The sequence below is a fragment of the Balaenoptera borealis genome (assembly GCF_965194805.1).
Source record: "Balaenoptera borealis genome assembly, chromosome: 3".
NCBI classification, from domain to species: domain Eukaryota; kingdom Metazoa; phylum Chordata; class Mammalia; order Artiodactyla; family Balaenopteridae; genus Balaenoptera; species Balaenoptera borealis.
Genome location: NC_138866.1, coordinates 93,112,010 through 93,138,864, shown reverse-complemented (window position 1 = coordinate 93,138,864; position 26,855 = coordinate 93,112,010). Strand labels below are relative to the sequence as shown.

The 26,855-nt window shown below is 38.4% G+C and overlaps 1 protein-coding gene across 2 annotated transcripts in view; it reads left to right on the top strand.

Annotated features, from left to right (window-relative positions):
* Window positions 1-6,852: 6,852 nt before the first annotated feature.
* TRPM7 (transient receptor potential cation channel subfamily M member 7) overlaps window positions 6,853-26,855 on the top strand; it is a 112,114-nt gene continuing 92,111 nt past the window's right edge. The window contains exon 1 of one of the 2 annotated variants that reach the window (XM_082387893.1): window positions 6,853-7,078. In XM_082387893.1, the coding sequence (XP_082244019.1) occupies window positions 7,076-7,078 (3 nt within the window). In that variant the 5' untranslated portion in view covers window positions 6,853-7,075. The remainder of the gene's footprint in view (window positions 7,079-26,855) is intronic. The other variant, XM_082387894.1, reaches the window with a different exon arrangement.

The following is a 26,855-nucleotide window of genomic DNA, read 5'->3' as shown; positions in this document are numbered from 1 at the left end:
GGTCTTCCCTGGTGGCGCAGTGGTTACAAATCCGCCTGCCAATGCAAGGGACAAGGGTTCGAGCCCTGGTCTGGGAAGATCCCACGTGCCGCGGAGCAACTAAGCCAGTGTGCCACAACTACTGAGCCCACGTGCCCTAGAGCCCGTGCTCCGCAACAAGAGAAGCCACCGCAATGAGAAACCCGCATACCACGACGAAGAGTAGCCCCAGCTCACCGCCAGCTAGAGAAAGCCTGCGCGCAGCAACGAAGACCCAACGCAGCCAAAACTAAATAAATTAATTAAAAAAATATATTTGAAACATTCCAGGTATTTTTGGTGCCATTTTATTAGCTTTCCTCTTACAAAACAGGTTAATTCTTTTGAAAGAATGCCTAAGAAAGAAAATCCATTAATCCTCAATCCAAATTACTGCAAAATTTCTTGGAACTGGTTTAATCGCTCTGCTTATACAAACAAAGGATTTGCCAAACATTTATGAGGGTCTAATTTTAAGTGACAGGGAAATTGTACATAAAACAGATACTTCATATATTGGCTCTCTTTTTAATTGTTTTGATGCTTTAATCAATTTTAATTGTTTTAATGTTGCCAGTGTTCTTCAGTTTTGAGACACAGTGTCCCCTTCTCAGGTTGCTCAGGGACTTAACGCTAGTGGCAAATCCGTTTAGGGAGAAGTTAGAGCATGATTAATGTGAAAACAATCATATAAGCCAAATATTTGGACCTAGTGAAGTAAATAAAGAATCTTGATTAGCTGATTAAATAGTTTGAAGAAAAGATTTTGTGAAAGGCTGAATCATATAATCTGTTCTCTATTATTAGTGACAGCTTTCTCAGTGTGTTTTACTGTCACAAGAGGTAATATAGCAGAAGGGTTAAGGCCATAAACTCTGGAATTAGGCTGCCTTGGTTGAAACCATGGTTCTGCCCTGTGCCTCAGTTTCCTCCTCTGTACAATAGGGATGATAATAATAGTATGTAGCTCATAGAGTTCAGAGGACTTAAGTTAATACATGTTGAGTGACTAGAATAATACCTGGCAGGGAGAAACCATTCAATAAATGCTTGCTCTTCAGTGTTAGGAAGTAAGGACTCTGATGCTTTCCAACTGTTTTACTATGGAACCTGCTTTTACTTACCTGAATGTAAACCTCTATACACATTTGTGTGGGCATCAAGGTGAAACATGTTTTAAATAATTGTGGGAAGTCATAAAACTTGGCTAGTGTCAGAGATAGTCATCACTCATAAACTACTACTTATTGGTCACTCTAGATATAAATTACAATAAACTTGCAGCATTCTAAAAATACTTTTCCTAGGTTAAAATTTAGCCTCTTTATTATTAAATACCCTAAAACCACAAAGAATCTGCTAATGTTTAAAATGGTTGTTTTATAATTGACACATCCCTACTGCAGCTGTTGATGTGTTTAAAACAGCAAAATGTGCTTCTGAAACAGTCTAAATGTAAATACAACACCAAGTATTGTATATTTTTCTTAACAAATTTAAATTACAAAAACCAAGAGGAAATTGTGGGCTAATCACTGACATTTTTTAGATTGACTGAGTTTTTGTTTTTGTTTTAATCCATTTCTCCTCTCTACAGTTTGGGAGTTATATAATCCATTTCTTTTCTCATGGTTCTTAATCTTACTTTTTTAAATGTCCTTATGAAACTTGAAGTCTAAAACACTATGGCTGTATCTATCTTCTTCCAAAATAATGAAAGAGACTTGGAGTGATGGTCTTCAAATATTTTTGTTTACAAAGCACGTAAAATAATTTTGAGAAACTACTATGGATGGATGGATATTAACCAGACTTATTTTGGTGAACATTCTGCAATATATACATATATTAAATCATTATGATGTATACCTGAAACTAATATGTCAATTATATCTCAATAAAATATGTATCAATGTAAAAAACACTATGTAACTCTTGTATATTTTATCATAATTTATAATATTTGCAATAAATGTAATTAACAGAATATTAAAAATTTAGAGATTTTAAAATGTAAATTTTATCACTTAGATTTTAAATATGATTTGATACCCATCATTTCATTTAAGAAAGGTAAACTTCTCAAGAATAGGAAATTTTGCATTATTCTTTTTTTGTCCTTAACTTGTGTTTCTATTCTACTTTGCCCATATGCTTTTTAAAAAATTAATACACTTTATTTTTAGAGCAGTTTTATATTTACAGAAAAATTGAGTGAGAAAGTATAGAAAGCTCTCGTATACCCCTTTCACAACCCTCCCCCCTCCCCCCAGTTTCCCCTATTATTAACATCTTGCATTAGTGTGGTACATTAGTTACAATTGATAAGCAAATATTGATACCTTATTATTAGTTAAAGTTCATAATTTACATTGGGATTCACTCTTTGCGTTGTACATTCTACAGGTTTTGACAAATGTATAATGACATGTATCCACATTACAGTGTCATACAGTGTAGTTTCACTGCCCTAAAAACGCCCTGTCCTCTACCTATACATCCCTCCCTTCCTCCCTCCTCTCAAACCTCTGGCAACCACGGATCTTTTAAATGCCTCCATAGTTTTGCCTTTTCCAGAGTGTCACATAGTTGGAATCATACAGTTTGTAGCCTTTCAGATTGGCTTCTTTCACTTAGAAATATTTATTTAAGTTTCCTACATGTCTTTTCATGGCATGATAATTCATTTCTTTTATCACAGAATAATCTTCCATTCTGTGGATGTACCACAGTTGTTTATCTATCCACTTACTGAAGGACATCTTGATTGCTCTGAATATTTGGCAATTATAAATAAGGCTGCTATTAACAGCCGTTTGCACGTTTTTATGTGGACAAAAGTTTTTACCTCATTTGGGTAAATACCAAAGAGCACACTTGCTGGATCCTATCAAAAGAGTATGTTTAGTTTTTGTCGTACTATCTTCCAAAGTGTCAGTACTATTTTGTATTCCCACAAGCAATGAATGAGAGTTCCTGTTGCTCCACTTTCTTGCCAGTAACTTGGTATTGGCTGTTGGGAGGTCTCAGCCCCTTGCCACATGTACCTCTTCAGAGGCTGTTTGAGTGTCTTTTTAAAAAATATTTATTTACTTTGGCTGTGGCGAGTCTTAGTTGCGGCATGCATGTGGGGTCTAATTCCCCCACCAGGGATCGAACCCGGATCCCCTGCATTGGGAATGCGGAGTCTTACCCACTGGACCACAAGGGAAGTCCCAACACTTTTTTTTGAATGAATATATTCATCCTCCAGAATTGATTGCTCACTGAAGGTCAGCATATGTGAACTTCAGGGCTGTCTGATCACCTGTAAATTAAAGAATTTATTTTCAGTAGTTCAATTAAGGTGTCAGTGGGAAAAAATGCACAACCTAAAAGTTGAGAATTATGTTTTATTCAAGAACATTACTGAGTACTATAGCCTGGAAACAGAGTCTCAGATAGCTTTGAGAAACTGTTTCAAAGAGGTAAGGGAGGAGCCAGATTATGTAGGAGTTTTTGCTAGAAAAAGATATGTAGTCGAACATCAAAACATTACTGCTAATTACAAAAAAACAGACATCTCAAGTTAATGATGTTAGGGCTTTTCTATGTATGGGAAGATGCAAGAGTCTGGGCTCATTGAGGGACTTCCCTGGTGGTCCAGTGGTTGAGAATCCGCCTTCCAATGCAGGAGATGCCAGTTCAATCCCTGGCGGGGGAATAAGATCCCACATGCCGCAGGGCAACTAAGCCTGAGCGCTCTAGAGCCCACATGCCGCAACTACTGAGCCTGAGCGCCGCAACTAGAGAGAAGCCCGTGTGCCACAACGAAAGATCCCGCATGCTGCAACTAAGACCCGATGCAGCCAAATAAATAAATAAATAAGGGTCTGGGCTCATTGAAATTATTCCTTTGATATGCATCTTAACTATCTAGAGCCAGTATCTTGTCTTTCTCTATCCTGAATTCCCCTCAGAGCACAAAGTGGTAGTGGCTGATGGCTTGATCATGGGCAACATTCGCTCTTTACTGAAATGGCAAGCAACGTTTCTAACTCTAAACTAAATGCTCCAATTTACCAAAAATTTCTGGAGACCAACTATCATGGAGCTATTCTTGTTTCCTTTCTACACCATCCAAGCAAGGGGACTTGTGGGTACAAAAAGGCCAGAGACACAAAGACCAAGGAGAACAAAGCACTCTTTTTTTTTTTTTTAAAGATTTATTGATTGATTGATTGATTACTATGTTGGGTCTTCGTTTCTGTGCTAGGGCTTCCTGTAGTTGTGGCAAGCGGGGGCTACTCTTCATCGCGGTGCGCGGGCCTCTCACTGTTGTGGCCTCTCTTGTTGCAGAGCACAGGCTCCAGACGCGCAGGCTCAGTAGTTGTGGCTCACGGGCCTAGTTGCTCCGTGGCATGTGGGATCTTCCCAGGCCAGGGCGCGAACCCGTGTCCGCTGCATTAGCAGGCAGACTCTCAACCACTGCACCACCAAGGAAGCCCCACAAAGCACTCTTATCTCATTTTATTTTGATTTTCTGGTTTGTTTCCACTTTCTAGATTATAAACTCCCTAAAGGCAGGAAGTGCGTAGGCCCAGCTGACATCTAGAAAATAAACATTTAGATCCCTGCCCCAAGGGGCTGACAATCTAGTAGGAAGGGTATGACACGTGTTTTAAAACATTTTTTTAGGACTTCCCTGGTGGCGCAGTGGTTAAGAATCCGCCTGCCAATGCAGGGGACATGGGTTCAACCCCTGGTCCGGGAAGATCCCACATGCCGCGGAGCAACTAAGGGCGCCACAACTACTGAGCCTGCGTGCCACAACTACTGAAGCCTGAGTGCCTAGAGCCTGTGCTCCGCAACAAGTGAAGCCACTGCAATGAGAAGCCCACGTACGGCAGCAAAGAGTAGCCCCCACTCTCCATAATTAGAGAAAAGCCTGCGCTCAGCAACAAAGACCCAATACCACCAAAAATAAAAAAAAAAGAAAACAAAAAAACCCATTTTTTAAACCTTGGTCTGCTGGACCTGCCAGATGGGGAAGGAATATACAATACAGGCGTACCTTGTTTTATTGCACTTCACTTTATTGCTCTTCAAAGATACTATTTTTAAAGCAATAAAGTATTTTTAAATTAAGGTATGTAGTTTTTTTTCGACATAATGCTCTTGTACACTTAACAGACCTCAGTATAGTGTAAACATAACTTTTATATGCAGTGGGAAACCAAAACATTTATGTGACACAGTTTAGTGCAATATTCACTTTATTGCAGTGGTCTAAAATGGAACTTGAAATATCTCCAGGGTATGTCTGTAATTGAAGATTGTTCACAAGTATGGCTAAAGCTTGTTAGGGAAAATGGGTGGATCAGTTTTGTTGAAGAGAAGATCCTACTTCACTGAATTGTGTTTTAAAAGGTTTACAAGGTTATAGCTATGCTGAGTGAAAGAAGCCAGACCTCCTCTCCCTTTCCCCAAAAAAGTACATATGGTATAATTCCACTACATAAAACTTTAGAATATGCAAACTAATCTATAGTGACTGAAAACAGATCAGTAGTTGCTAAGGGATGGAGATGGGGAGAGACAGGATGGAAGAATTATAAAGGGCAGAAGGAAAGTGTGAGGTAATGAATACGTTCACTGTCTTGAGTGTGACGATTTCATGGGTGTATAAATATGTCAATACTTGTCCAATTGTACATTTAAATAGGCATAGGTTACTTACTGACATGTCAATTACTCCTCAATAAAGCTGTTTTTTAAAATAATTTTATTTTATTTATCTATTTTTGGCTGTATTGGGTCTTCGTTGCTGCTCACAGGCTTTCTCTAGTTGCGGTGCACAAGCTCCTCATTGAGGTGGCTTCTCTCTCATTGCAGAGCACAGACTCTAGGCTTGCGGGCTCAGTAGTTGTGGCTCACAGGCTCTGGAGCACAGGCTCAGTAGTTGTGGCGCACCTGCCTAGTTACTCCCTGGCATGTGGAACCTTCCGGGACCAGGGCTCAAACCCGTGTCCCCTGCATTGGCAGGCAGATTCTTAACCACTGCACCACCCGGGAAATCCCAATAAAGCTGTTTTAAAAAAAGAGATAAGATCAGGATCAGACAGAGGAACTCTGGACGTTTTTCCGGAGTGTGAAAAGCAACAGTTAGTAAACTATCCCTAATAGTCAAACCTGGGCTGGTGTGAGAGCAAAGGAAAAGGAAAGACAGAAAAGCCACAGTCTTTGGTTCAGGTGTGTGGTGTGTCCGCGCCGGTGGGAGATATCTCTGGAGGGAAAGGCTAGTGCCCACAGTTAAAGCCAGAAGAATTTTTGCCGGCACAAACAGGGGAAGCTAGAGGAAGAACATGATTTGGGTCAAGATAATTTTCCATTTTGGACTAGGAGACAGCAACATGGAAGGCCTCCACCCTCGCTGAGGCACAGCTACGGGGCTGGAAAACGCTGCTCCAGAGCGCAGGCAGACGCCAGGCCCAGTTAGCAGAGACGAGACCACGCCACAACTCCCGGCGGGATCCCAGGGGCCTGAAACCTTAACTCTCAACTATCGCTTCCCTAAGTTCCACTCCTCGAGCTGAGGCAGATGTTTGTGCAAGTCCCGCCTAGGTATCCCACGGAGATCAGGAGAGAACACCCCACCCAACTCGGCAGACCCGAGGCGCTGGGACTGGGAGTGCTCGTGCCCGACGCGTGCGCGCGGCGCGCAGGGAGGCGGCCTGGAAGTGAGGGAGCGCGCGCCCCTCACGTGACCCGGCCCGCGGGCGGCTACGCACACGACGCGCCCCTCACGTGGTCTGTCTCCAGACCCGTCGCCGGCGGAGGCGGGCGCGGGCGCGTCCCTGTGGCCAGTCACCCGGCGGAGTTGGTCGCACAATTATGAAAGACTCAGTTTCTGCTGCTAGCGCCGGAGCTGAGTTAGTTCTGAGAAGGTTTCCCTGGGCTGTCCTTGTCCGGCGGCCTCTGCTGCCGCCTCCGGAGACGCTTCCCGATAGATGGCTACAGGCCGCGGAGGAGGAGGAGGTGGAGTTGCTACCCTTCCGGAGTCCGCCCCGTGAGGAGAATGGTACTGGACCCACGCAGGCCCCGGCGGGGGAATGGCCCTGGGGGTTGCGGGCAGGGAAGGGGGAGGACTCGGCTGGCAAGTGTGTGCGCGGAGCCGCTCTTTCTGGGGCTATGGACCGCCGGTTTGCCTTGAGGCTTCCGGACTTGCCCTGGCGGGACGGGAGTGCAGTTCTTTCGCGGGTGAGGAGCAGGAAGCAGGTAGCAAATCTGGCGCGACACCTCGTCGCGGGAATCCCCTGAGCGGAGCCCGGGCTCAGGCGAGGGCTCTTCGGGCCGGCAGAGGCGGGAGCCGCGGAGGACCTGGCTGAGCGGAGCGGCCGCAGCGCGCCAGAGGCAGCGCTCAGCCTGCAAGCTCCGCATCTCCCAGGAGCGCGTTCCTCCTGGCGCTTGTTGCTGGCAGATAAGGCAGCCAAATGCTCTGCTCAAGTTCTGCATGGAAGCGGAGGGAGGGCTGAGAGGGAGCAAAAACGGGATAGAGGATACGGCTTTGGAGCTGTGCCTTGTTTGCTGCGCAGCGTGTACTCCACAGGTACATTTTCCTCTGGAGCCCAAGAGGAGCGATTAGACGATATTGACGCTAAATCTGGTTTGGAATTTTCTTCAGCAAGAATTAAGGGTTTTATTGGGGCGCTGCTGTAGGTACCGAGGTGATGTGTTGTCTGGATTTATGTCGAACCGCCTCATTCGTTGCACTAGAGAACGGTTGGTCGTGTTTTAAACCAAAGTTGCGAGAGGGATGCGGGGCATTTCACCTTCTGATAGAGGTTTTTGTTAAGGGCAGGAATAAAATTAGAAGATTTCTCACAAAGAAAGTCATTTAGATCAGAGACTTGAAGAGCGGGTAGGTATTCCTGGTCAGTAGTTGAACTAGATATGCTTCATGCAAACAATTCTCCCTCTGCTGGAGTCTGGCAGGTTTACTTTTCTCTAGAAACTAATTCAGGTACCATACAAATTGAAACCACGGAAGTAGTTATGCTTTGAATAAATAGTACACCTTTCCATTATTTCCCACATTTTTCGGTAATGTAAAGTCAATAAAAACGTCATTTTACCTTTTTTCGTAATTTTTAAAAGAAGGATTTGTTAAGTTCCTCTACCGACGCTAAATTTTAACATTTATTACTTAAGTGGATTTTAAGGGAATCTATTTTGGCGGGGAGAAAGTTGAATCAAAGTGCCTTTCATTAAAAAAAAAGCAAACCATTAATACTGTTCAGTGATGTGTCTAGTTTTCCTTTTTTTAGATGGTAAATAGCATACATTTGAACATACCACTTAAGTATTTAGAAAAAAAATTTAGATACGTTAGAAAATGGAAATGAAGACGATTCATCATCTTAAAAGCCATTGCTTCCTACTGTTTGGTTAAAACAACCAGATGACTTTGTTTCTAGTGACATTCTAGTGAAAGTCAATTTCTTAGTCTTACCTCAGGTGTTGTTCTTAAGTCCAGCCTCTTAATGTCGCTATCCACACACTTTGAAATCTAGCCTTCAAAAATTGATGTGGTCAGAGTTTCTCTTGTGTTTTTGTCTTTCCATTTTTCTAGCAGATGCACCCCCCGCCCCCGAAACAACGTTTGTATGCAGCATTGTTGTTTCTACAGGGAGAAATTTTCACTTTAAAATTTGAAATTAAGAATCTGATTTTATTTTTTACGTTGCTTGGGTTCTGACTGCTGTTGAGTTTTGTGATTTTCCCTACAATTTCCAATTAACTTACAGTGAAACCTTAGGATAACCTAATACTGAGGTTCTCCAATAATGATAATTTGTTGAGCCTCCTCAACTTTAAGGTCAACACTGTGACCTGAAAGTTTCCCAAAGTATGTTGTAGCTACAATGTATAATTCTTATTGTAAACTCTTGTTTAAGGTCTTTGCTTTAAAACTAATCAGCCAACAGACCAAAAAACAACACAAAACAAATAAAATACCAAGAAACACAAGGTAAACTGGAGTGGAATAAATTTTGTTACAAAATTAAAAACCATGGCTATTAGAAATATTTGTTTCATTCATTTGGTAAACACCTAGTGTTTAATATATTCCAAGCCCTGGAGTGGCAAAGATGTGTTAGACAAGTTTCCCACTTTCAAACCGCTTACATTCCAGTTATTTATAAAAGAACTACCTGTCTGTTGTCAATGGAAGATGCATACATCACAAAACAAACATTTAGTGTCTAGCAGGCTCTGTGATACTCTGTCTTGAAGGGCAGTATAGATATGCAAAAAGCAAAAAGGTAGTGTGATATTACTGCATAGATTACTGTGAAAGTATAGGATAGTCAGGGAGAGAGAAAGGAAAGTCTGGGTAGGCTTGCAAAGGAGCTGATAGGAGAAGTGAGTGTCGTAGAGGCAATAGGAATTAATTAACTTGGAAATAGAAGGTATGTAGAATTTGGTATTGGTGGTTTTAGTCTAAGGGAACTGAGCTTTAGAAGAGAAGAGCATCCAAGGAAATCCCTGGTCCAGTGTTTAGGACTTGGCGCTTTCACTGCTGAGGGCCTGAGTTCGACCCCTGGTCGGGGAGCTAAGATCCTGAAAGCTGCACAGTGCGGCCAAAAAAAAAAAAAAAGAGAGAAGAGCATCCATAGATTATCCTAAGATCTGTTGTACGAGTACTGTATGTAGTTTAGAAAGAGTGGAGCATGGGATGATATATGGGGTACTAGTCTGGGAGTGTTATAAAGATAGGCAGGGACCAGATTTCTGAGGGCAATGTATGTTATGCAAAGAAGTTTGGATTTTATTCTGGAGATGAGGGGGTCCACTGAAGGAATCAGTATGGAGGGTGACTTGGTGTGTGTTTAAGCTGAAAAGAGAGACCATAAGGAGGCTGTAACAAGACCAAAATATTTAGGGCTTGAAGTAAAGAAGTAGTAGAAGAAAAGAAGGAACTGACTGAGATGTTTAGGAGTTAGAATATTTAGAATATTTAGAACTTGGTTCCTTTGGAGGAGGTGTGTGTGTGTGTTAGCAAATGTCAGTAATAAGAACCAGACATAAAATGAAAACATGTAATAGTTGAAGTCATTACTTAATATGTGCAAATATAATACTTAAAGGCAGTACTTAAAATTGTGTTTTTGGCTTTTATTTTTATTTTTTTTACAAATTTATTTATAGCTGCATTGGGTCTTCATGGCTGCGCGCGGGCTTTCTCTGGTTGCGGTGAGCAGGGGGCTACTCTTCGTTGCGGTGCACGGGCTTCTCACTGCGGTGGCCTCTCTTGTTGTGGAGCAGGGGCTCTAGGCATGTGGGCTTCAGCAGTTGTGGCTCGCGGGCTCTAGAGCGCAGGCTCAGTAGTTGTGGCGCATGGGCTTAGCTGCTCCGTGGCATGTGGGATCCTCCCGGACCAGGGCTTGAACTCTTGTTCCCTGCATTGGCAGGCGGATTCCCAACCACTCTGCCACCAGGGAAGTCCCTGGTTTTGATTTTTAAATGAAGGTCTGTTGAAGCAAACACTTTTAAATTTAAGTTTGAGAGTTCTGCCAACCATAGATATTTTTGATACAGTACTCTGATACTCTCTTTCGTTAACATTCTAATGTGGGAGATTTCAAACATACAAAGATATAGTAAAATGAATCACCATATACCCATGACCCTTTTCAACAGTTTGAAACATGTGAATATTGTTTCTGCTATTATCCCTCTGATTCCTCCTCAACTGGGTAATTTAAAAGCAAATCCCAGACATGTTCCATCTACAGGTACTTCGTTATGTGTATCTCTAAAACTTTAACACATCCATAGTACTATTAGCACACCTAAAATTAATAATTCTTTAATATCATTAAATATTCAGCATATTTCCTTAATTGTCTCATTTTTTTTTTCCCAGTTGGTTTGTTTGAATCAGGATCCAAAGAAGTCCACACAGCATTTGGTTGATAAATAAGTCTCAGTCTCTTGTATCCCCTCCCCCCCTCTTTTTGGTCTTGTCATTTAACATTTATTTAATGAAAAAAAAAATCCAGATCATTTGCCCTGTAGAATTTCCCACAGTTTGGATTTTGTTGAATGTATCCGTATAGCATCCTGTAACATGTTCCTTTCTCCTCTGTATTTCCTGTGAACGAGTGGTTAATCTAAAGACTCTGAGATTCTAGTTTGATGTTTTGGCAAGACTGCTTCACAGGTAGTGCTGTTTACTTTGTATTGCATTACATTAAGAGGCACATGCTGTCTGGTTGTTTTTCTTTTTTTGATGTTAAGATTGGCCAGTGGGTTGGTGTTGTCAGCTGCCTGATCTTTGAGTTGTGAAGTTCCCCATCATACATTCACATAATAGTAGCAATTGATGATTATTGCCATTGCTCAGTTATTTCACTCTGGGTTTCTGTTTCTCCTTTCTTTTTGGGGGAACCTTTCAGCATATGATTAAATTTTACAGTGTTATTTTATTTTATTTTTTTTAAAGAGATTGTTCTTTAAATGCCTGTTTTAAGTCTGGTGCCTGGAGGCAAAGTTCAGAGTAGTTGAGATTAGTTTAGAACATGAGCAACATTTGGCTATCTATGGGAATTTGAACTGAGTCATTTATATGAATTGGTATAAAAACACTTAGATGTGTGTCACTTTTAGAAGGGGCTTTGTAATTATTAGATTAGTTTGAATATGAGTGAAATGTGTGACTTGGAGAATCGGACCTCTTCTAGTTTATCTTTATAAAAATGTTGGTTTAATTTGAATTAAGTTACTACTTTTAGATATTTTGTTGACCCTTTGGTTCGGTTCACCTAGGATTTAGAAAATTACTCTGGATCGTTTGGGGGAATATGTGTTTAGTTTCCTGACTACCTAAAGGTTTTAGAACCCCGTTGAAGAAATTTTGGTGTATGGAGGTAAGCAGTTCTTTGAAATTGACAGACTTGCCTGTTCACCTAAGCATCTTTGCCAAGTCACACTCTTTTATGAGCGTCACTGTTACTCTGTGAAAGGCAGATGGTAATCTTTTTTATACTTCACCTCAGGAGCAGTACTAGGATTAAAGTCTGTGAAACACTATTTGTCCCTCCTTGCGTCATGAAAACATGTTAATGACTTAACACCTTAACTATCCCAGCTGCCAGACTTCTGAAAACTTCAACCTTTGGAAACCCAACTCCTCATAGAAAGAAAAAAAGCTTTTGAGCCAAGCCATTATCAGAAATATAGCACCCTTGAGCCCAGAGTTCACTGGTTGAAAAATATGTGCAAAGTGAAATTTAATAGGCTTAGTTACCTACTTTTCTCTGACAGTTTGGTAGTACATTAGGAATCATAGAAGGAAAGTTATCTGGGAAGCAGACTATTACTGTAAGGAGGAGACTGGAGAAACATTAACTAGAATAGAAAGATAAGACTGTAAATTACCCTTCAGTATGTGAACTAGCGGTCTTCCTTGTTTTTGAGTATAATTTACCATACCCAGTACCTGGAAGGTGCTCTACCCAGAAGGTACTCCTGACTAAACAAAGTGTGTTATAGACTTTAGACACATTTTCACAATATTAGCTGACATGTATTAGCATTTTGTGGCCATTGTTCTAAATGCTTTACATATATCAATTACATATATCACTCTCAAGACTCCATTATGAAGTAGACACTTTTTTTGCTCTCCATTATTTATATAAAGAACAGAGAAGCAGAAACACTCACCAAAGGTCATAAGGCTGTTAAGTGGAAGAGTAGGTGTTGACTTGCCAAATTATAGAAACCTGGAGAAGGATCTTGATATTCAGGGGCATGTATATTAGCGAGATGTCAGATGACAGGTGTTAACTGTTAAGTAAAAAAGTTAAGGTCATTTAAAAAAATGTCACCTTTAAAAAAATTTTGTCATACCATATTTTCTTTAAATGCTATAAAGCTTAGTAGAATTTCTTTTACTACCAAATTTCTATGTAATAACTTTAGGATAGGTTATTTATAACTCAGTTGTATACATGGTATTTTGACGAAGTGCAGAGATTTACTATTCTGAGGGGATCCTTAATAGATTGGAAAAGTCATTAACTAAACTAAATAGATTTTGTTATAGGTAGAACTGGTTAATAAAAACCATAGATGCTTATAATGAGTGTATCAACAAAGTATCATCACACTACTCAGGGACAGAGAATAGGTTGTTATGGTTTACTCCAATATGAAGGCTCAAGATTTGTAATAGAGAATGTCCAATACTTCTTTAGATTTCTCTTTTTCAGATCAATTTTTGTGGCATCATCTGAAAACATATCAATCAATGGTCATTGAATTAGGTATATGTGATAGATCCATTTAATTCAACAGATTCTGTTGCCTTTGAAAAAATATTTTATTAGGTAACAAGGAGCCAGGGAAAAAAGTGCAGAATTTAAATTGTACTATTTGACTGAAAGTACATAATATTTTAAAATAAATGTATATAATTTGAGTTCTTTGGTAGTTTTTTTGTTATGGAATTCAGATGTATAAGTGTGCAGATCATAATATAGCAGACAGTGCTTATCACCCAGCTTAAGAAATAAAATATTACAGACAAAATTTGATGTACCCCATCAAAATCCCATTCCACTTTCCACTTTTTCAGACATAGCTTCTATCCTAAATTTAGCCTTTATTGTTCCTTTGGATGCTTTTGTAATGTTGTTACCTAGAGTATGTATACTATATAGTGGTCTTCTGGTATTTCTACGTTTGATATATATAAAATGATGTACATCTTTTTATGGATTTTTTTTCTTTTTCTTTTTTATTGAAATATAATTGAGTTACAATATTAGTTTCAGGTGTACAACATAGTGATTCAATATTTTTATAGATTATACTCCATTTACAGTTATTATAAGGCAGGGGATATGGGGATATCTGTACACTTATGTCTGATTCACTTTGTTGTACAACAGAAACTAACACAACATTGTAAAGCAATTATACTTCAATAAAGATATTTAAAAAATAAAGTTATTTTAAAATACAGGATATATTTCCTGTGCTAACAGTGTATCCTTATAGCTTTGTTTTTTCCTTTTTTTTCTTTTTAATGAACATTCGATTTTGGAGATTAATTCATGTTGATACATGTAAGGTTTAGTTTATCCCTTTCAGCTGCTATATGTTATTCCATTATAGGAATATGTTGCATGTTGTCCATTTTACTGTTACTGGGCATTTAGGTTGTTTCCAGTTTTTTTACAAATAGTGATGTAACATTCTTGTATGTATCATCTTATGTACACATGTGAGAATTTTTCTAGGAAGTACATATCTAGACGTAGAATTGCTGGGTCATAGGGTAGGTGCATCTTCATCTTTGTAGATATTGCCAAAGTGTTGACCAAAGTAGTTGTGCAGTGTCCACTCCCTCTAGAAATATATGAGAATTCTTTTTTTTCCCCCCCAACATCTTTGCCAGCACTTAATTGATGAGGTTCTTTTATTTTGCCAGATTCATGAATGTGTAGTAGTTCCTCATTGTTTTAATTTGCATGTCCCTGTCCACCGATAATGTTGTGTATCATTTCAGGTTACAAAGTTTTTGGCTGTGGTTACCTCCTCTCTGATGAATTGCTTTGCTCAGTTTTCTAATGGATTATCTTTTTCTTTTTTATTATTTACTTCTAGAAGCTCTTTATGTATTCTGGATACTAATTTTTGTTTTGTTTTTTTTTTGTTTGTTTTTGTTTTATAAGCTACAAATACCTTCTTCAGTCTCTAGCTTTTAAAATTTTTACTTTGTTAATGGTGGGCTATTTACTTACTTTTAGGTTGTTGGTGTACATTGGTTTTTAATTTTAGTGTAATAATTTATCAGTATTTTCTTTATAGCATGTGCTTTTTCTTATCTTGAGGTCATAAAGTTATTTATTTTTTGGTAGTAGTTTTAAAGTTACGACTTTAACCCATCTAGTATTCATTTTGAATTCTAGTGTGATAGTTCATATACATATAGTATATTGGTATTATCTCCTGATTTGTATTGCTGTGTCTGTCACACACCAAGTTTCCTTAAGTGCAAGTTTCTAAGTGATTTACTCAGTTGCTCTGTTTGTCTTTTGTGTCAATATATTTATTTGGATTTTTTAGCAATCTTAGCAGTCTGGTAAAATTTCTTGAGTTAGTGTAAGAAATTTAAATTTTTTTTTTTTTTTTGCCAACATACTTATCTTTTTTTCTCCTAAAATGATGAATTTTGATCCCTTTTCATTTTAATAATAATTCTTTATGGTAAAAATGAATTATTCTGGGTAAGACTTTATCTAGAATACCTGAGGAAAAAATTACTGCTGTTTGAGCTAAATTGAGGTTGGTCACTTTTTAGACTCAATGTCTAGTCTTCAGTTATTTAATATCTTGGGCTCCATAGTATGGCATGATGGCAACTGCTCATACTTATCTTTATCAAACATTTTCTATCCCTTAAATTGAGGGCAGTATTGGGCTGGTAAGCAGTCAGGGTAGCAATCTCCACGAGGTCAGCAGGACAGCAAAACCAACAGAAAATAAGATGGGTTGTAGTAGTTGGACTTTTTACAAACATAGTCATGGTCTGAATCTGATTCTGTTTATTTTTTAATATATAAAACTTTCCCAACTGTTTATCATTCCACAGAAGCTTTTCAACAGTGTCTTTAAAACCTGTTCAGAGGGTTCACATTTGAATTATCAGTAATATCTAATTATTAATTAGTTAAGTGGTTGGCAGCCAATTAAGCACAAGAGCAGAACTCTAGCGTAAGGGCCTGTAGGAGTGCCAGGAGATCAAATAAATTGGACTCTGACAGAGGAAGTCAAAGAGTGCCAGCTGTTTTCAACATTTTGCTTCAGGCTAACCTTAATTTTTCTTTGTCATTGTGCTGTTGCTGGCAGGCATGTTGACCTTTGTACAAAATTATCATGTAACTCAAAATTTCTAAATCTGTAGTGTCATTTAACTTTTTTAAGCTACTGCATTTTATTAGTAGGCAAACTTCCTTTTAATTTGATTGCCTTTTGTCTTGAGTATGGGTCACATTTTCCTGTTTCTTCTTATATCTAGTAATTTTGGATTGTTATCATAGGTGTTGTGAATGTTAACTTGGAGAGACTCTGGGTTCTGTTATAGTCCTCTGAAGACTACTGATTTTGTTTTTTAAAGTAGTTGTTACGGACTGAATGTTTGTGTCCTCCCAGAATTTAGTGTTGATGGTATTTAAAGATGGTGCTTTGTGGAGGTAATTAGAGTTAGATGAGGTCATGAAGGTAGGGTCCTTATACGAAGAGACCAGAGAGCTTGCTCCCTCTCCTCGACACAGTGGAAAGACAGCTGTCTGCAACCCAAGGAGGGGGCTCTCACCAGACACAGACCTTACTAGCACCTTGATCTTGGATTCCAGTCTCTAGAACTGAGAAAATGAATTTTGGTTGTTGAAACCAAAGTTAAGTCTTCCAGTATTTGTTAACAGCAGTCAAAGCAGACTAGGATAGTAGTTGATTAACTTGACTGTACTCAAATTCCAAATTGTGTCTCCTTCAGTGGGCAGCAAAAATATCTGTTCAGTTATTTTATTCTTAACTGACATGCTTGAAATCTGCCCCATGTATACCTACTTCATGGGTCAGCTAGATATGAGCAGAGTTAATGTGCAGCATTTAAGGTTCCCTTTCTGTGACTCTGTCCTTTGCAGAGTCACTTTTTCCATCCCTTTCCAGCTGCTGTTGTTACCTTGAAGTTGCTATTCTGGTTCTTCAAGCGAGTAAGACTGTGGGATTTCTATTGGAGTTTTAGCTACTTAGTAGGTGTGGAGTGGGGCCTGTCTTAGGCAAAAAATGGGAAACTCACTCAGTGCTGTTCCTTTATCCTAAGTACAGACTTCATCTGATTTCTGCTTGCTTTTGGTTGCCTCTCCAGTGCCATTAAGTAGTTGTTTTTTTTTTTTAATTTTTATTTTGTCCAGAGTTTATGGTTATCTGTGGGAGGGTTAATCCAGTAGAACCTCCATAGGTGGAAGCTCCTTTCTAATATTAATATATAGAACCATAGAGTGTATTTAGTTGTAAAAATAGATTGATTTTCACGTTACCTTGAAGTAGAATTTTTAAAGCAATCTTTTTTTCCCCCAGTTTTTGCTATCAGCATATAGGCAAGAAGGATGTGCTATTACTGACTTGTTTGAAGAGTATTATGTGGTTAGAAGGTTTATTTATAGCATATGTGCCCCTTATTGCTATGAGACAGATAGGAAGAATTTATAACTGAATTTTGAAGAATTGTGAAATATGACTGTGTGTGCGGCATTTTGCTAAAACACGGATCATAGTCTTCAAAGCAACATTGTGAGTTAGGTACTGTTATTTTTTTATATTATAGGTGAGGATACAAGTTCAGAAACTTGCTTAAGGTTGCACTGACAGTATAAACAACAAAGCTAGAATTCTAACAGGTTAATCTGACTCCAGAATCTGTTCTCTTTAACCACTGAAGATCACAAAGTGATCCCTAAGTTTCCCTCTTTTGCTAACGTTTTGTGGATATAGTTAGTTTTTACTTTACCTAGAGCATTTAAGTTTAGGAATTTTCAGATTTGTGTTTGTAGTGTGCCACCTTTTGGTAAAATTCAGTAATGCAGTCTAGCAAAAGAAGTATAAAATCAAGAATATAAATATATATATTTATAATCCAGGGTACATTTGATTGGATACCTGATGGCAGAGCAGAAACTCAGAATTTCAAAAATTGCAGAAACCAATCATTGGGAAGGATTTGCAATTATCAGCTGGGATATGTGACTATCAGGTGTAGGAAACCTGCAGGAAAAATAACTTTGTTAACATACATCTAAAACTCTTTAGCCCCACCTCTTTTTTCACCTCATTAGAAAGCAACTTTTTTTTCTTTAAAAATATTTTTATTTATATTTATTTATTTATTTATTTTTGACCATAAGAAAAGCAACAATGATTGCAATTACCAAACACAAAACACACTCATACTATGTCATGATATTGACATTCAATCCAGCAATCCTCCACTGTAACAGCTTCTTTACTCTGCAGTGAAAATTGATTTGTATATTTTTTGCCTCTGAGTCCTTGTGGGATTTTTTTTTTTAATTCAAACAGAAAGTCACAAAAATATAATCATCCTCATCAGTTCACTCAGTCCCATGTAATTAATATTTTTTTTATCTTGATCTTTTGTTAGCACTTTTATGAATTCATCAGTTTTCCGTTAGAGTTCTGAAAATGCTTATTCATTCAGTTCAGCAGTATAGTCAGTTACCAGAAACCTGTACTTGTCAGAGTCTTTTCCATGAATTCCTTGAAGATGAAACCCTTTTATAGGAACATATTTGCAAAAGCATCAGAGTACACCCAGAACTGTCTGTAAATGACAAAAGACTTAAAAATGACCACGGTTAAAGATATGACGAAAGTTCATAATAATTCAGCTGACAAGGAAATTTAGTTATTTCTGAGATATACATTTTAAAGTAATAACTAGAATTATGATTTATAACATTATACCAGAACATATAAGATTTTTAGAAATTTTATGTAATGTCTGAAACATTTATATTAACATATTTCCATACAAATAACCCAAAGAGAGTTTAGTATTAGTTGTTTTTTTTGTTTGTTTTTTCACACTGCAGGTTCTCACTAGTCATCATTTTATACACATCAGCATATACATGTCAATCCCAATCGCCCAATTCAGCACACCACCATCCCCACCCCACCGCGGTTTTCCTCCCTTGGTGTCCATACGTTTGTTCTCTACATCTGTGTCTCAACTTCTGCCCTGCAAACTGGTTCATCTGTACCATTATTCTAGGTTCCACATACATGGAATACATTATACATACATTAATATACGATAATATACGATATTCGTTTTTCTCTTTCTGACTTACTTCACTCTGTATGACAGTCTCTAGATCCATCCACGTCTCAACAAATGACTCAATTTCTTTCCTTTTTAGGGCTGAGTAATATTCCATTGTATATATGTACCACAACTTCTTTATCCATTTGTCTGTCGATGGGCATTTAGGTTGCTTCCATGACCTGGCTATTGTAAATAGTGCTGCAGTGAACATTGGGGTGCATGTGTCTTTTTGAATTATGGTTTTCTCTGGGTATATGCCCAGTAGTGGGATTGCTGGATCATATGGTAATTCTATTTTCGGTTTTTTAAGGAACCTCCATACTGTTCTCCATAGTGGCTGTATCAGTTTACATTCCCACCAACAGTGCAAGAGGGTTCCCTTTTCTCCACACCCTCTCCAGCATTTGTTGTTTGTACATTTTCTGATGATGCCCATTCTAACTGGTGTGAGGTGATACCTCATTGTAGTTTTGATTTGCATTTCTCTGATTAGTGATGTTGAGCAGCTTTTCATGTGCTTCTTGGCCATCTGTATGTCTTCTTTGGAGAAATGTCTATTTAGGTCTTTTGCCCATTTTTGGATTGGGGTGTTTGTTTCTTTAATATTGAGCTGCATGAGCTGTTTATATATTTTGGAGAGTAATCCATTGTCTGTTGATTCGTTTGCGAATATTTTCTCCCATTCTGAGGGTTGTCTTTTAGTCTTGTTTCTGGTTTCCGTTGCTGTGCAAAAGCTTTGAAGTTTCATTAGGTCCCATTTGTTTATTTTTGTTTTTATTTCCATTACTCTAGGAGGTGGATCAAAAAAGATCTTGCTGTGATTTATGTCAAAGAGTGTTCTTCCTATGTTTTCCTCTAGGAGTTTTATAGTGTCCGGCCTTACATTTAGGTCTGGAATCCATTTTGAGTTTATTTTTGTGTATGGTGTTAGGGAGTGTTCTAATTTCATTCTTTTACATGTAGCTGTCCAGTTTTCCCAGCACCATTTTTTGAAGAGACTGTCTTTTCTCCATTGTATATCCTTGCCTACTTTGTCATAGATTAGTTGACAATAAGTGCGTAGGTTTATCTCTGGGCTTTCTATCTTGTTCCATTGATCTATGTTTCTGTTTTTGAGCCAGTACCATATTGTCTTGATTACTGTAGCTTTGTAGTATAGTGTGAAGTCAGGAAGTCTGATTCCTCCAGCTCCGTTTTTTCCCCTCAAGACTGCTTTGACTATTCGGGGTCTTTTGTGTCTCCATACAAATTTTAAGATTTTTTGTTCTAGTTCTGTAAAAAATGCCATTGGTAATTTGATAGGGATTGCATTGAATCTGTAGATTGCTTTGGGTAGTATAGTCATTTTCACAATATTGATCCTTCCAATCCAAGAACATGGTATATCTCTCCATCTGTTGGTATCATCTTTAATTTCTTTCATCAGTGTCTTATAGTTTTCTGCATACAGTTCTTTTGTCTCCCTAGGTAGGTTTATTCCTAGGTATTTTATTCTTTTTGTTGCAGTGGTAAATGGGAGTGTTTCCATAATTTCTCTTTCAGATTTTTCATCATTAGTGTACAGGAATGCAAGAGATTTCTGTGTATTAATTTTGTATCCTGCAACTTTACCAAATTCATTGATTAGCTCTAGTAGTTTTCCGGTGGCATTTTTAGGATTCTCTATGTATAGTATGATGTTATCTGCAAACAGTGGCAGTTTTACTTTTTCTTTTCCAATTTGTATTCCTTTTATTTCTTTTTCTTCTCTGATTGCCGTGGCTGGGACTTCCAAAACTATGTTGAATAATAGTGGTACGAGTGGACATCCTTGTCTTTCTCCTGGTCTTAGAGGAAATGCTTTCAGTTTTTCACCATTGAGAAGATGTTGGCTGTGGGTTTGTCATATATGGCCTTTATTATGTTGAGGTAGGTTCCCTCTATGCCCACTTTCTGGAGAGTTTTTATCATAAATGGGTGTTGAATTTTGTCAAAAGCTTTTTCTGCATCTACTAAGATGATCGTATGGTTTTTATTCTTCAATTTGTTAATATGGTGTATCACATTGATTGATTTGCGTATATTGAAGAATCCTTGCATCCCTGGGATAAATCCCACTTGATCGTGGTGTATGATCCTTTTAATGTGTTGTTGGATTCTGTTTGCTAGTATTTTGTTGAGGATTTTTGCATCTACGTTCATCAGTTATATAGGTCTGTAATTTTCTTTTTTTGTAGTATCTTTGTCTGGTTTTGGCATCAGGGTGATGGTGGCGTCATAGAATGAGTTTGGGAGTGTTCCTTCCTCTGCAGTTTTTTGGAAGAGTTTGAGAAGGATGGGTGTTAGCTCTTCTCTAAATGTTTGGTAGAATTCACCTGTGAAGCCATCTGGTCCTGGACTTTTGTTTGTTGGAAGATCTTTAATCACAGTTTCAATTTCATTACTTGTGGTTGGTCTGTTCATGTTTTCTATTTCTTCCTCGTTCAGTCTTGGAAGGTTATACCTTTGTAAGAATTTGTCCATTTCTTCCAGGTTGTCCATTTTATTGGCATAGATTTGCTTGTAGTAGTCTCAGGATGCTTTGTATTTCTGCGGTGTCTGTTGTAACTTCTCCTTTTTCATTTCTAATTTTATTGATTTGAGTCCTCCTCCTCTTTTTCTTGATGAGTCTGGCTAATGGTTTATCAATTTTGTTTATCTTCTCAAAGAACCAACTTTTAGTTTTATTGATCTTTGCTATTGTTTTCTTTGTTTCTATTTCATTTATTTCTGCTCTGATCTTTCTGATTTATTTCCTTCTGCTAACTTTGGGTTTTGTTTGTTCTTTCTCTAGTTCCTTTATGTGTAAGGTTAGATTGTTTACTTGAGTTTTTCTTGTTTCTTGAGGTAGGCTTGTATAGCTATAAACTTCCCTCTTAGAACTGCTTTTGCTGCATCCCATAGGTTTTGGATTGTTGTGTTTTCATTGTCATTTGTCTCTAGGTATTTTCTGATTTCCTCTTTGATTTCTTCAGTGATAGCTTGGTTATTTAATAACGTATTGTTTAGCCTCCATGTGGTTGTGTTTTTTATGTTTTTTTCCCTGTAATTCATTTCTTATCTCTCATAGCGTTGTGGTCAGAAAAGATGCTTGATATGATTTCAGTTTTCTTAAATTTACTGAGACTTGATTTGTGACCCAAGATGTGATCTATCCTGGAGAATGTTCCATGCACACTTGAGAAGAAAGTGTAATCTGCTGTGTTTGGATGGAATGTCCTATAAATATCAATAAAATCTATGTGCTCTATTGTGTCATTTAAAGCTTCTGTTTCCTTATTTATTTTCATTTTGGATGATCTGTCCATTGGTGTAAGTGAGGTGTTACAGTCCCCCACTATTATTGTGTTACTGTCGATTTCCTCTTTTATAGCTGTTAGCAGTTGCCTTATGTATTGAGGTGCTCCTATGTTGGGTGCATATATATTTATAATTGTTACATCTTCTTCTTGGATTGATCCCTTGATCATTATGTAGTGTCCTTCCTTGTCTCTTGTAACATTCTTTATTTTAAAGTGTATTTTATCAGATATGAGTGTAGCTACTGCAGCTTTCTTTTGATTTCCATTTGCATGGAATATCTTTTTGCATCCCCTCACTTTCAGTCTGTATGTGTCCCTAGGTCTGAAGTGGGTCTCTTGTAGACAGCATATATATGGGTCTTGTTTTTGTATCCATTCAGCAAGCCTGTGTCTTTTGGTTGGACCATTTAATCCATTCATGTTTAAGGTAATTATCAATATGTATGTTCCTATGACCATTTTCTTAATTGTTTTGGGTTTGTTTTTGTAGGTCCTTTTCTTCTCTTGTGTTTCCCACTTAGAGAAGTTCCTTTAGCATTTGTTGTAGAGCTGGCTTGGTGGTGCTGAATTCCCTTAGCTTTTGCTTGTCTGTAAAGCTTTTGATTTCTCCATCGAGTCTGAATGAGATCCTTGCCGGGTAGAGTAATCTTGGTTGTAGGTTCTTCCCTTTCATCACTTTAAGTATATCATGCCACTGCTTTCTGGCTTGTAGATTTTCTGCTGAGAAATCATCTGTTAACCTTATGGGAGTTTCCTTGTATGTTATTTGTCATTTTTCCCTTGGTGCTTTCAATATTTCTTCTTTGTCTTTAATTTTTGCTAATTTGATTACTATACGTCTCGGCGTGTTTCTCCTTGGGTTTATCCTGTATGGGACTCGCTGCACTTCCTTGACTTGGGTGGCTATTTCCTTTCCCATGTTAGGGAAGTTTTTGACTATAATCTCTTCAAATATTTTCTCGGGTCCTTTCTCTCTTCTCCTTCTGCGACCCCTATAATGCCAATGTTGTTGCGTTTAATGTTGTCCCAGAGGTCTCTTAGGCTGTCTTCATTTCTTTTCATTCTTTTTTCTTTAGTTTGTTCCGCAGCAGTGAATTCCACCATTCCGTCTTCCAGGTCACTTATCCGTTCTTCTGTCTCAGTTATTCTGCTATTGATTCCTTCTAGTGTAGCTTTCATTTCAGTTATTGTATTTTTCATGTCTGTTTGTTTGTTCTTTAATTCTTCTAGATCTTTGTTAAATATTTCTTGCATCTTCTTGGTCTTTGCCTCCATTCTTTTTCCGAGGTTCTGGATCATCTTCACTATCATTCTTCTGAATTCTTTTTCTGGAAGGTTGCCTATCTCCACTTCATTTAGTTGTTTTTCTGGGGTTTTGTTCTTTCATCTGGTACATAGCCCTCTGCCTTTTCATCTTGTCTATCTTTCTGTGCATGTGGTTTTTGTTCCACAAGCTGCAGGATTGTAGTTCTTCTTGCTTCTGCTGTCTGCCCTCTGGTGGATGAAGCTATCTAAGAGGCTTGATGGGAGGGACTGGTGATGGGTAGAGCTGACTGTTGCTCTGGTGGGCAGAATTCAGTAAAACTTTAATCCACTTGACTGTTGATGGGTGGGGCTGGGTTCCCTCCCTGTTGGTTGTTTGGCCTGAGGCAACCCAACCTTGGAGCCTACCTGGGCTCTTTGGTGGGGCTGATGACAGACTCTGGGAGGGCTCACACCAAGGAGTACTTCCCAGAACTTCTGCTGCCAGTGTCCTTGTCCCCATGGTGAAACAGAGCCACCCCTGCCTCTGCAGGAGACCCTCCAATACTAGCAGGTAGGTCTGGTTCAGTCTCCCCCGGGGTCACTGCTCCTTCCCCTGGGTCCCGATGCACCCACTACTTTGTGTGTGCCGTCCAAGAGTGGGGTCTCTGTTTCCTGCAGTCCTGTCAAAGTCCTACAATCAATTCCCCCTAGGCCTCAAAGTCTGATTCTCTAGGATTTCTTCCTCCCGTTGCCAGACCCCCAGGTTGGGCAGCCTGACGTGGGGCTCAGAACCTTCAGTCCAGTGGGTGGACTTCTGTGGTATAAGTGTTTACCAGTCTGTGAGTCACCCACCCACCAGTTATGGCATTTGATTTTACTGTGATTGCACCCCTCCTACCGTCTTATTGTGGCTTCTCCTTTGTCTTTGGATGTGGGTATTTTTTTTGGTGAGTTCCAGTGTCTTCCTGTCGATGATTGTCCAGCAGCTAGTTGTGATTTTGATGTTCTCGCAAGAGGGAGTGAGAGCATGTCCTTCTACTCCGCCATCTTGGTTCCTCCTCTAGGAAGCAATTCTTAATACAAGGATCTTTTGGGATTGTAGGGCTGGTAGAAGGGACATTAGTAATATCCAAGAAACAGTGTAGGGGAAGAATCTGAAGGGCTTGGCACATACTTGTTAGATTGAATTGACTCAGTGGAATGGTGAGATTTTTTGTGGGAAGGTTTTGTGTGATTTAGAGCGTGAGTTGGCAAACTAGGTTATGTATGCCAAATCTGGCCAAGGCCTGTTCTGTATGGCGTTGAGCTGAGAATGGTTCTTATATTTTTTAGTGGTGTAAAAACAAAACAAAGAATATGTGATGGAGACAGTATGTGGTTCACAAAGCCTAAAATATTTACCATCTGGCTCTTAATAGAAAAAATTTACTGATTGCCCATTTAGAGTATAGCCATACTTCTCTAAGAAGTGGGGAAATTGAAGGAAGCATCAGTTTAAGGGGAAGGGTGTTCCTTTGGGCGCTGATGAGTTGTCTGTTGTTGGAAAGATAATTGCAGAGGTGAATTTGAAGAAAGGATGAGAAACCAGGACTATATTAATAATTGATCTGTAGTGTTTATTTTTTTGTAAGGCATCATGTTAAATTATAAAGGATTTGGAAATTATCTGTTGTATCCATTCCTTTACTAGTCCAGGCTCCCATTGCCCCTCCCCAAAAGACTGGTGGCTCTAGCTTACTTTTACTTATCTCCCTGATTAATTTTCCTGAAGAGAGCTCTGATGATTCCTTATGTTAAATGCTACTTGGGATTCATTTTTCTTCCATATGTAAATTAAAATGTCAATGAAAATATTTATATTTACATTTAATAGGAAGGTATAAGGTATGAAAAGTATATATACCTGTAATTCACTTTTATGAGTATTTCAATTAATAACTATCCAAAGTTTTGCAAGCCAGCCTTTAGACTTAACTGGGGCATTAGTTCGTTGCTGTAGAACAGTCATTTTGAAATCTATTGATATAATTCTTCCATCCCTATCGCCACTTGGGTTTAAATAGCTATAATTAGAGTTGCTTCAGGTAGACTGTTGCTGAGGAGTGGAAGTGGAGAAAGAAAAGGGGAAAAGCTAATACTGGTTAGCAGTAGTTAGCAATTAACAATACCTTTTAGGAGAGGTATGTTAGCCCTCTGTTCTTTTTATTTTAATCCATGTTCAGAAAATTATATACATAATGATTACATAGGAATTCCACTTTTGAAAGTAATTAATGTACTTCTACTCATTGGTTTCAAAAAAGATGTAAGAAAGGTGCTTATTTAAAGCATATCATCAAATGATTTTGAAATGCTTACCTTAAATTTCTCTTAAAAAGCTTAAAAAAAAAAGCTAGTAGAGGCTTTGGAGTCAGGGTAAATTACTAGCTGTGTGACTTTGGACAGTCTTGTAACTTTCATGTCTAAGTCTCTGCCCATACTTTGTCTTTTCTCTTTCCGGAACTCTGATTAAACTTACGTTTGATCTTCTCATTTTGTTTTACATGTCTTGTAACTCTCCCCTGCCTTTTAAACGGCTTAGTTTTGGAATAATGCACATACTATAAAATTTGCCGTTTGTAAGTATACACATTTGGTGGGTTTTTTTTGTTTTGTTTGTTTGTTTTTGGCCACGCTGTGCAACTCGTGGGATCTCAGTTCCCCAACCAGGGATTGAACCCAGGCTCTCGGCAGTGAAAACACAGAGTCCTAACCATTGGGCTGCCACGGAGTTCCCCATTTGATGGTTTTTAATAAATTAACTTAGTTTTATAACCACCACAATCCAGTTTTAGACACCTCACAAAGTTCCCTTGTACTTGTTTGCAGTTTATCCCTGCTCTCACTCTCAGCCCCAGGCAATTACTAAACTTACTGTTTCTATGGTTTTGCCTTTCTAGAAATTTCATGTAAATGATAACATAATATCTTATATCTGGCTTTTCCCATTACCATAATGTTTTTGAGGTCCAGCAGTGTTGCATGTTATCTTTAGTTTGTCTGTCTTTATTGCTAAGTAGTATATATCATTGTATGGATATATCACTTCATTGGTTATTATGAATAATGTTTCTAGAACATTCAAATACAAGTCTTTGTGTGGACATGTTTTCATTTTTTGGGGGAAGATAGTTAAGAATGGAATCTTGGAGTCATATGTAAGTTTATGTTTAACACTTCAATAAACAACCAAACTTTTCCTTTGTAAGTATTTATGCCATTCTGCATTCCGACTAGTAAAGTATGAGCTTCCAGTTTATACATCCGTGCCAACACTTGATATTGTCAGCCTTTGATTAAAGCCCTTTTAGTGGTTGTGAAGTGGTATT